This window comes from Lathyrus oleraceus, chromosome 5 (genome assembly GCF_024323335.1).
Source record: "Lathyrus oleraceus cultivar Zhongwan6 chromosome 5, CAAS_Psat_ZW6_1.0, whole genome shotgun sequence".
In the NCBI taxonomy this organism is placed as follows: domain Eukaryota; kingdom Viridiplantae; phylum Streptophyta; class Magnoliopsida; order Fabales; family Fabaceae; genus Lathyrus; species Lathyrus oleraceus.
Window position 1 is genome coordinate 429,993,369 of NC_066583.1, and position 10,884 is coordinate 430,004,252.

General features: G+C 34.0%; 1 protein-coding gene across 2 annotated transcripts; it reads right to left on the reverse strand.

Annotated features, from left to right (window-relative positions):
- Window positions 1–3,729: 3,729 nt before the first annotated feature.
- On the reverse strand, window positions 3,730–9,036 carry LOC127085245 (polyamine oxidase 2). Of its 2 annotated transcripts, none has more exons than XM_051025785.1 (10): window positions 8,601–9,036; window positions 7,623–7,738; window positions 6,865–6,953; window positions 6,640–6,753; window positions 6,410–6,497; window positions 6,048–6,133; window positions 5,852–5,954; window positions 4,975–5,072; window positions 4,453–4,882; window positions 3,730–4,311 (listed from the first exon to the last, which is right to left on the reverse strand). In XM_051025785.1, exons 1-10 carry the CDS (start codon window positions 8,638–8,640, stop codon window positions 4,003–4,005), a joined length of 1,473 nt encoding a protein of 490 aa, XP_050881742.1. In that variant the 5' UTR covers window positions 8,641–9,036; the 3' UTR covers window positions 3,730–4,002. The 2 variants fall into 2 exon arrangements, with proteins under 2 accessions (XP_050881742.1, XP_050881743.1); XM_051025786.1 differs by lacking the exon at window positions 8,601–9,036 and adding an exon at window positions 7,928–8,060.
- Between the last annotated feature and the right edge of the window lie 1,848 nt (window positions 9,037–10,884).

The following is a 10,884-nucleotide window of genomic DNA, read 5'->3' on the forward strand; positions in this document are numbered from 1 at the left end:
TTCATTTGTAACATTTTCTGTTTGTACGATACATGATATAAGAGCCTATATTTATAGCAGTTGTAGACAAATATGAACCTCAAAAATCTATCTTGTATCACTGAAGGTTTCGGAGATGCATCTTCGGTACCACCGTATTGTCTTATTCCAAAGATGCATCTCCGAAATCTCTCCTAATCCAAACAGAAAACAGAACATGTGTGTTTTGTTTGGAAAATGGACAAATTTTTTTAGCAAACATCAAAATATATTAAAATATTTAAAATTGTATATATTACACTTCATTAATATTAATACACAATTGCATACAATTATTTGATGACAAAAAACTAAAACGAATTGAAAGATTTTTCGCCAGCTAAATCTATAAGTATGAGTGGTTCCCCATTTGACTTTTGTGCATTTGATTCTCTTCCAATGTCACTCAATTTGAACTCTTGCATCATTTCCACAAATAGGATCGGCCAAGTCTCGACTTTTATTGTTGAATAAGTCGCTCACTCCACTACTGCAAGTGGTATAGGGCATTCCAATTTGAAATAAACTTGAACTCATTGCCATGATTTTGAAATCCATCCAATACACATAATACGATCATTTAGATTTTGAGGTAGGGCGGTGCACGGTGGGAAAAAAGTTTCTGAAAAACCGTATCTTGTAAGATCAATAAACATTCTATCATAAGCACTTGCTATGAGATGACTCATTTCAGGGAAGCACATCCATTTTTTCTCTGGTGTTGGTCAACTAATGCAAGGAACAAGAGACCTATCAAAACTAAGTCTTTCTTAACGGGCTACCAAGTTTCACCTTCTTTGTTATAAGACAAGCACATAGGAGACCATAGGTTTTCACAATTGTGCAACTATACTTTATGCTATCGGAATCTACATTATCAACTCGTTTTGCTTCGTGAAAATATAATTCAAACTTGCTCGAGATATGTTGTCGGCCAATTGATAATAAAGATTGTTGTCTTAAACCTGTGTTCCAAAACTGTGATAGTCAGACCAAATGATGGTTGTATCTCATTACACTGGTTTTGGTTCATTTGGTTTACATAGTCTCAATCTCTACACAAACCGCCCTTACTATTTCACAATCAATTCTTCAATGTAGCATCGGCAGACTCAACTTGGTTTGTTGTTGTAACAATTACTTTCAGCATCTCTTCTTGATCTTTTAATAGAGGTAACATCAACCATCTCCGATAATGGAAGTCTATTGTTAATCTTATACATTGAATCAATGATGGATACAGTAGGAAAGGTGTTGAAACAATTTGATGGAAGGAGTATGATTCCAAAATATATCTCTAACAGATACCTCATCCTGACATGTTCGGTACCTAAAAACATAATTGTTATCATCCAAAAGTTTCAATAATGATTGCATTTCACTTATATCCCCCTTAACGTCTTGTTATATTGGTATCAAATATTGTACACTTCTTTGATATTTAAGATATTTTCGCGTCTTTTATGTTTCAAAGATGCAAGCATGTTTTTCGATTGAACCAAATTCAATGTCATGTCTAAAACACATTCTTTCTCTTCCGGCATGAGGCGACACACAATTGGATGACCGAATAAATTTTCACACAAGTCATGGTTATGTAAATCACATTTTCTTGAACCGGTGTCATCTCATTTAAAATTCTGAATATAAGGTCTATACTTCCAACTTCTTTCACATGTCATTGTCACAAATTCTCTTCTTCTATTCGAACCATTATCGGACCTTCTGATTACCACATCAAATCCCAGATTGAAGACCTCTGTACGAATCCATTGAAGCATGTGATCACGAAATTCAAACTCTTGCTCATTTTTAAATTGGTTGCCAACATCTACCTCCTTCACAACAACACCTTTGACATCTGGAGACACAACATGTTTGGGGAAAACATCAGGGTGCACTCACATCAATAACTCGGCCCCTACCATCTATAGGTAGTTTTAGACAAATTTCCTTTGAGATGGATACCTGAATCCCAAGTATAGCTCTTAATAATCTATCTTCCGGGACATATGATGATTCTTTTGTCATTTGAGGCGTTAATTTACCCCCTAAAATATCACTCGTTTCTATCCCAGATCCTAGAATAACAATTCTATTTTTATCTAAATTTCAGAGTAAATGAGCTTCTAGATGTGGAATTTTATTAGTGATTCTTTCAAGACCATGGCTTGTCACATGAGTCTGAATTTCATATTTCCGTATGTGAAAAGAAGTATACATATCTGCATAGACCAGACGCTCACTAAAGAGTACAACATCTTCATAATAGTAACCTTCACATGACATATAAGCTACTAATACGTTTTTTCCAAAGCGAGTTCACCACCAACTATAGCAACACCATCTGCTAAAATTTGTCTTGGTGGAATCGCTGGTACAAAGTCAAAAAGGAATTTCATTCCATCCTAACACCATTGACGAAACATCCAATTAGAACATCTAACAAGTTCTTATCAGATCTGGAGTAGAATTGAAAAATTGAAAGCATAAATAAAAAAGTATACTTATAAGTAGTAAGGTAATGAATCATACTAATAGGTAGAAATACAAAGAATCAAGATAGATTCCTTTGCATACTCTTATTTGCATCCCATATCTAATAAAAACAATTACAATAAAAAAACTCAAAAACTGTAAACAGAGCTGATAAAATGAGAACTGACAGGCTACACAGATGTATCTCCGTATGAATTTATACACAATTCGAAGATGCGTCTCCGAATTCAACGCACATTTTTTAAGATTAAAAACAAACTTTATGTGAACAATGAAGTTTGAAATGAATGATCTTTATCTGAAATTTCAGCTTCTTTTGCTTCTTTTGGTGTGATGAAACACAACAATGAAAATTTAGAATGAAAATTTTGATTGAAAATAGAAGGCTTTTGAAAAGGGTTTGTAGTGAAAAAGAAGTATGGTCTCTGATAAGCATATAGGTGACTGTTTTATCAAAATCCCACCACAAATCTCCGAAAGTTCATTTCTGAATAAGGATATAGGTGACTGTTTTATCAAAATCCCATCCTAAATCTCCAAAAATGCATTTTTGAAATATTCACTTGACTGCTCAAATATCAATATATTTATTAAAAATACCCATAAATGCATCTTTAAAATAAAATTTTGTTTTCCTATATAATCATTCATTTGGTGGTACAAAAATGAATCTCCGGACGGAGAGACATTTTAGAATTTTAATAGGATGTTTTTCCATCCCATGGAATAAAAAATTCCCTAAATATATTACATCAACAACCTTAAGATCAACTAAACCATCGTGGACCAAATAGTTCCTGGTCTATACTAAATGTCACCATCCTTTTGTATACAAACTTGATATATATTTTTTTAATTGAAAATTGTATGTAATGATATAAATTACATAAATTCAAATCTAACTTTTGATTTTACATGAATAAAGCATATTAAGAATTTACTTTGGTAAAGTCAATTTTTTTTACTTCTGTAATGAAACTAATGGAACTGTTAATAAACCAATATGTTAACCGGCATAAACTATTCATGTAACCCAACAATCCAAAAACATTAAGCAATTGCATGAATATATATTTCAAGATATTATAATCAAACAAAAAAACACCATTTATCATTTCAAATAATATAAAATTTGATCCTTTAACTAAAAATAAGCATTGACATATGAGTGGCTAGTCCTAACAATAATTTTAGGTGAGATTGAAAAGATAATTTGAAAGACTAGAAAAATGCACAAGGCATCTTTATTAAGAAAATATATTGGTGGATGTACATAGGCTTCTTCAAACGAAGATGCACATCTTCCATTTTCAGCCTCTACAAAATATTCATACATTACCAGTTTTTCACAACATTAACTACGGACATAAAACCCAGGATATGACTGCATTACAGACATTTACTTAGAGACTAATGCCTCAATAATTGCTATTGGAAACTAATGACTAATGCCATTAGGAGTGGTGACCAAAGATGATATAGTGGTTACATACGAGATATCTGAAGTGGGATAGTCAAGGAAGCCATCTCTCCCATTACTGGCTGAAACAAATCCAGTTCTCCGTATCGCTCAAGTACACGCATCCTGCAATCTTCAGCTGCCATCATTCCAGTGGAATATGCACCATGGACAGACCCTGGATAGCTCATACTTGTTGCTTCCCCTGCAAAGAAAAGGTTATCTACTGGAACTCGTAGCCTCTCATACAGTTCATGCGGTTTCCCTACTTGATCATAGCTATATGAACCCAGTGAGTTTATATCCGAGCCCCACCGAGACACAAGATACTGAATCTGCACGGTAGAAACAAGTTACCAGTTAAAAAACATAAGCCTAAACTAAAGACTTGTTAAATCTTACATGTGACAGATGAATGAAAAGAGTATTGACGCTATAATTTTTCTAGCGTTTCAAAAGTGAAATAGTGTAATTACCGGTGAAGAAGCCTCGGGAAGGATCTTCTTGAGTTGCGTGAAAGCAAAGTTAGCAGCTGCTTCATCAGACATTTTTTCAATGTCTTTGGCGAGCCGGCCAGAAGGCATGTAAACAAGGACAGGATGACTTGCAGCCTTGTGGAGATTGAGGAAATAGCTACATCCATAAGATGTATCTGCAACTACTCCCAAGAACTCTACATTAGACCAAAATACATTCTCAAAATGTAGAATAATTTTGTTCTCAAGTCCAACTCCCAGTTCAGCAATGGCAGCTTCTTTCCAGTCTGGGAGCTTTGGCTCAAATGATATCCTGTTTGCTTTAAGGACACCAAGAGGGACAGCGATAATAGCAGCATCAGCAATAAATGTTTTCCCATTTTCCACCGTCACTTTTACTCCGTTATATCTCCGAACAACTTTTGTGACCCTGAAAAGGGGGCATTTTTATTGCCAGTAGATTTAATTAAGCAACATAACAGGAAATAGAATTTCAAATCAAATATTCAAACTGATATCTACCTGTGTCCTAGGCGAATATCAAGACCCTTGGCTAGGGTATTTATAACAGGCAAGTAGCCCCTGACCATAAGGCCATGACCACCGGGGAGAAGTACTTCCTGTCAGAACATATTCAAAGAGGTATAAGATATGAAAGCAAGATACATTCAAAAGAAAAATGCTTGTGTTCATTAAGAAATTTCTTGCAATGTGCTGTAATTAGGGTTAATCTAGGTCAATTTAGTTTAGTAAGCAGTGTTTTCTAATATTCTTTAGAATAGACCTATGCAAAGGGCAGAACACCTACAGCCATAATACCGAGTTCAGTATTTCCCTGTCATGCAACCAGATGCATGTCATGACTAGATTCCTATACATGCCCCTCCCTGTCTGTCTCACTTTTTTTATTAATTTGAAACAGCAAATGTTAGTATCATTAATATTATGATTCGGGTGGAGATCGAACCCTCAACATTCTTATAGCTCCACTCCTTGAGTCCCTCGCCCCAGCTCCCATCCTTATATCCCCTCCCTCCCAGTGTGATTTTGATTGTCTAAACATAAATGAAATTTACCCATGTTTGACTTATTCATTTCTTGCATAACAAAATGGTCGTTTTTATCTCCAGAAGTGGTCTATATTTCAATAAGATGCATACTCCTACATGAGTAGATCAAGCAACACATTTACATGATTATCGGTCATAGAAAGGCTGCATGTTGAAGACTCATGCACCTGGCTATGAGACGACTTTACAAATTATTTCTTTCACTACAGGAGCTACCTGTATGTAACACCAAAGAGAGTAGATCATTTAGTGCGTAAGTCAAGGTGGGGCAGGGGGAACTTAATAAGTAACACAATATTAATATCTTTAAGTTGATTTCTTCAAATTACCTGGTCCCAGCCATTCAGTGAAATTGTATCAGAATCAGCAGCAAACCAGCCCTCCATTCTACATAAATACCACTGAAGTACCTTATGGGCAAGCCCATCCAACCTGCATTTGAGAGTGGAAATCATATTATTTTATTACAGCTTAAAACCAAAGCCATCATGGTGTCGAGGACATTTAAGTTCACGCATTGATAACCTTAATTCTGGCTTCCTTTCAAAAACAATTGAAAGACCACGCTGTATGGACATGTCTATATTGAATTCATTTCTTACTTTATTTGTCTGCATTTAACCAAGGACAATATTTCAGAGGTTTCTCAATATGGCAACTTGTAAAAACAAACATTAGAAGTGATAATTTGGAAAAATTGCTTTCTATTTGGTAATGCATTTCAGTAGGTAAACCAAATAATTTTTTTTCTATCAAAGCAAAAATGGAGTGCAAAGGCATCACTATATGGTAGAGGAATCCCAACTATGTTAACACCCTAAAACCTAACAATCATTTGTAGTAAACCAAATAACTAGAAGAGCCTTTGAGATAAGATGATAATTCACCTCAAGTAAAATTGTCTCAAACACTTCACCAACTTTTGTTACCAATTCCTGGGGAACTTGATTCCCATCCTTATCAAAAAGTGCATAACTGAAAGAAGGTAACAATTTTAATTAAAAAAGAACTAGCTTATAATAACTTCTCCCTTGCATATCAACTAGAAAAAGGATTATCTTTACGCAAGTGTAGCGGAACTTGCAAACCAATATAACACGAAAACATATGTACCTACCTTTCCAGATCATGATCATAGAGCACGGAGTTATCCCCACTAGTACGGTAAAGGGGTAGCCCCAGCCTCCCAATCACTGAAGCAAGTGGATTCTCTTTGGAAACTCCATGCAACCTGAAACAGAAAAGGACTGCCATTTTTTAATTACAAAATAAATGGAAAAAAATTGCATATTCTCATCAAGATTCAAATACATTAGAACATAAAGAGAATAATAAGCTTTACCATGATGCTCCCAGGTCAACAGGAAAACCAAATGAGTAATCCGTGTGAATTCTGCCACCAAGTCTTTCCCTAGACTCTAAGAGAACAACCTGCAAAATTTAAAAAAAATAAAGCACCATTTAGTACCCTGACTCTGAAAATGCATATTAACTGACAACAGGTTAAAAAAATGCAAGTCCAAAATCATATAAGAGGCAACACAGTGCTATGCATAAATGTGAAAGTGCAAGCTTCAAACAAGAAGCATCTCAGTATGTCAGTAACATAATACTGCACTAAACGTTTCTGTTTAAATTGCATCGTCACTTCATGAATTGCATTTTGGGGCAAACACAAGAGAACTAGAAAATGGCAAAATGTTGGCTAAATTCAACTATTTCATGTATTCTTCACTTCCTCTCATGGAATTCTAGTTTCCCAAATGTAGAGTTTTACTTGACTAAAGTGAAGAGCAACCGTAAGTCTAAACTAGCAAGTATAGCGCCCAAGGTCATTTCCCCACAACCACTACGAGCTTCGATGCAGACACCCATTTAACCAAGCCTTATGGCACTATGTGAGACAGGCGACATAGATCAAATGATACCATAATGTTATATAATAGATTATCTTTCTATCCAACTCATTAGTCTCTAAATCTTTCTTAATCAATACATGCAATATAAATCATTATCATTATTCTACAACAGAATACCATTCTACTTCAACAAGGATTATTTGAATCTTTAACTCATAAATCAAATTATTAACTCAAATACCTGAATGGAAGCATCTTGAAGTGCCCGTGCAGCAGCAATCCCAGCCATGCCACCACCAATGACAATAACAGATGGTGACCTCTCCTGCTCACTGCTAACATTTCCATAGCAAAGAGCTACAGGAAAAACGAAAACAAAGCAACACAAATCATATTAATAAATAATAAATACCCAATTGAAAATAAAATAAAATTTGCACACTTTTTTTGACAAAGAGCAAGCTTTTCATCATCATTTCTAACTAAGAAAGAGAAAGAGATGCCAATCCGTTAAATTAAATTAAATTAAAAAAGATTAGAACTTACTGATACAATATAAATTAATCTAAACGTGTACGTTTTCGCAAAAGAAAATTGTTTCCCACAACAACTCTCTTGTGACACCATTTTTCCTATATAAAAGTTTTATCATAATTATTATAACAATGAAAAACAATTCACATTACAATTACAAAAATCGATTCAAACATTTAAGTTCTTATTTACAATAAAATATAGAGACGCACAATTCTTGCCAAAGCATTAGATTAAAATCTCTATTCTCTAATAATAAACAAATAGAAAACGCATGCACGTGTCACATGTTATGACTCAGACTAGACATATTTTTTCAAATAATGTAACTTTCGAACAAAATAAATAAAAAAGCATATAAAAATATAATAATAAAAACACCACAAACTAACAAAATAAAATCAGTTTTATCCTAAAATCCAATAAATAAACTGTTTACAAAGTTTGGTTTACGTGCAATAAAAAGTACATTTTTCATTCAATAATAGTCTATAATTAATTTAAACCACAAATATTACTATCACTTTTATTATTATTTATATTTTAATTTGTCATGGATATATAAAGTTAGGCACCGACAACTAAACGAAATAAAAATAAATAAATAATGTATACATAATAATAGGAATAGTATATATTTATATGTTATTAATTAATTAATTAATTAATAGTATGAAAAACAAACCTCTGGTTAATTTGGGGTGACTCTTATTTCCTGACTCCATGGATTAGGATGGAGATTACTGTTACAATCTATTAAGAACCGTTCAGGGAAATTGCTGACGAAACAGAGAGACTGGGGAGAAAAATGAAGGGAAAAAACCAACAAACAAGTAACAAAGTGATTGAAATTCAAGTTTGACGATAAATCCAGATTTCCGAACCAGTTCATACAGCTGGATTTTTCTTCCAAAAAGTTCAACCACTATTTCACGCAGTGATTTTTAGGCTTCTAAATGAACTGAAAAATCAACGATGGAATCGCGATTTAGCAAGATCGGGAAAGTTTTTGTAACGGTGTTTGGTGAAGAGGTTCCGAGAAAAAATGGGGGAAAAGAAAGGAAAATTCTAGAATGACAAAGGAGACTGCAGAGAGAGAAAGATGAAGTGTGATGTAGCGATGAATTTTGGCGTCACATTTATAGAATTGGTTTGTAACGTACCTGAATTGAACTGGACATTATCGTGACGCTCTTTGGAGCGCGTGATGTCACGATGTTTACTTTATTGATATTTTGAAACGTGGACAAAGTGTTTTATATTGGTATCCATTAATCTAAATTGAATACTTTAGTGTAAATTATGATTAATTTTAATTTATTTTAAAATAAAATAATAAAGTGATGTAGTATTGAATGTATTGTTTGATTGGTCGACTATATTGGCACCAACTAAATTTAAAGATATTGGAGTGTTCAATTTTTTTTTGTTTTTTTTTATAGACAAGTATTTGAGAATTTTTACTGCTACCACACTTTGACATTTGACATTCGCACATTCAATAAATTTTGATCGTTTGATTTTTTTTTAAATAACCTAGTGGTTTAATTAAAATTTGTTGAAAATATTTATCAAAATAATTATTTTCTCAAAAATATTTAACATAGGTGTTAGTTGTATTGACACATTCAATGAAAATGTTATTCATTGGTGCCACATGCACTGGCGCATCCATGATCATGACGATACTAGGAGTGAGGCATACATGTGTAGGCGTAACATGCAATGGCGTATGCATAGTCCACTTTATGTGTGTGTCAATGCATGTGGCTATTGTTCCAAGGTATTTGATTGATTCACGTCAACGAGCTTCGTCATCATACACCCAACAACAAATCTTCACCCAAGAACAATGTCAACCCACCCAAATCCAACGACCAACCTCACGCCATCACCCTACTCAAACTCAAAATCAGGAACCAAACCATAACCAGCAATAACCATACGCAACCACCACATTTGTCTATAACCCTGATGATTCATATGATTCAACCTCATGTCATGATAGCCCCCCATTAATGAACACCCAAACATCTCATCACCACAACACCCAACCATTATTTGACTTTATTACACCACAAGAATCATTATCTCGTTTCCAAAATGATCCAATGTTCCAATTTGGGTAACCATATCGTCCACAAACAATCCAACCACAACGATCCAACTACGACAACATGGAAACCGAACTCAATTACGGCAGTGTCGTTGGCGGTAACACCCCCTGCTATTGGAAAGAAATGATGACAAATTTATCAAATACTGTTGGACCTTCCACCGGACCTTCAAATCAGCCACCATTGCGTCATGTCAGCACTCAAAGACCCCAAACACCTTAGAGAAATCGTGGGAGACCTCGAAGGCAGACTAACGCATCAGAATGTGGAACACGGGGGCGTTTCAATCGGGCGGGTCATTGATTTTCTTGTCAATTTTTATGTATTTTAACTTTATATCATAATATTAATAATTATTTTTCATTTATCTATTTATTTTACTTATTTATAAGTATAATATATATATATATATATATATATATATATATATATATATATATATATATATATATATATATATATAGCATGTGCGACATGCAATGACGCATACACTTGATATAATTAAGAATGTGCCAATTGCATTGACTTTACTTGCATGCATGCGCCAACACCATTGGCGCCTATGTTAAATCACAACTTGAATGCACTAGTACAATTGACGTATGCTTTAGAGGTGTACCTGAAACATGATTATATTGGTAAATAATTTGAAATAGTAGTTATTTTGGAAATTAAATTGAAAAACATGGTTATTTTAAAAATAAAATCAATTTGTTCAAAGTCACGTCGATGTACATGTTCGTTGTCGTGTTCCCTAAATGTGTGACTCTATTAGTCCATGCAACAACAAACCTTTCTTTGTAGGGTGCCAATAATGTTTCGTGCACATACTGAACAAATAAAGGACTATCA

Bases quoted from the DNA above. Each gene is read 5' to 3' on its own strand.
- LOC127085245 (XM_051025785.1), bottom strand. From the start codon at position 8,640: ATGGAGTCAGGAAATAAGAGTCACCCCAAATTAACCAGAG. The intron at 6,498-6,639 runs GTAGGTACATAT...ACCTTCTTTCAG, and splicing joins TATGATCATGATCTGGAAAG to TTATGCACTTTTTGATAAGG. The intron at 5,955-6,047 runs GTTATCAATGCG...TCTCAAATGCAG, and splicing joins GAAAGGAAGCCAGAATTAAG to GTTGGATGGGCTTGCCCATA.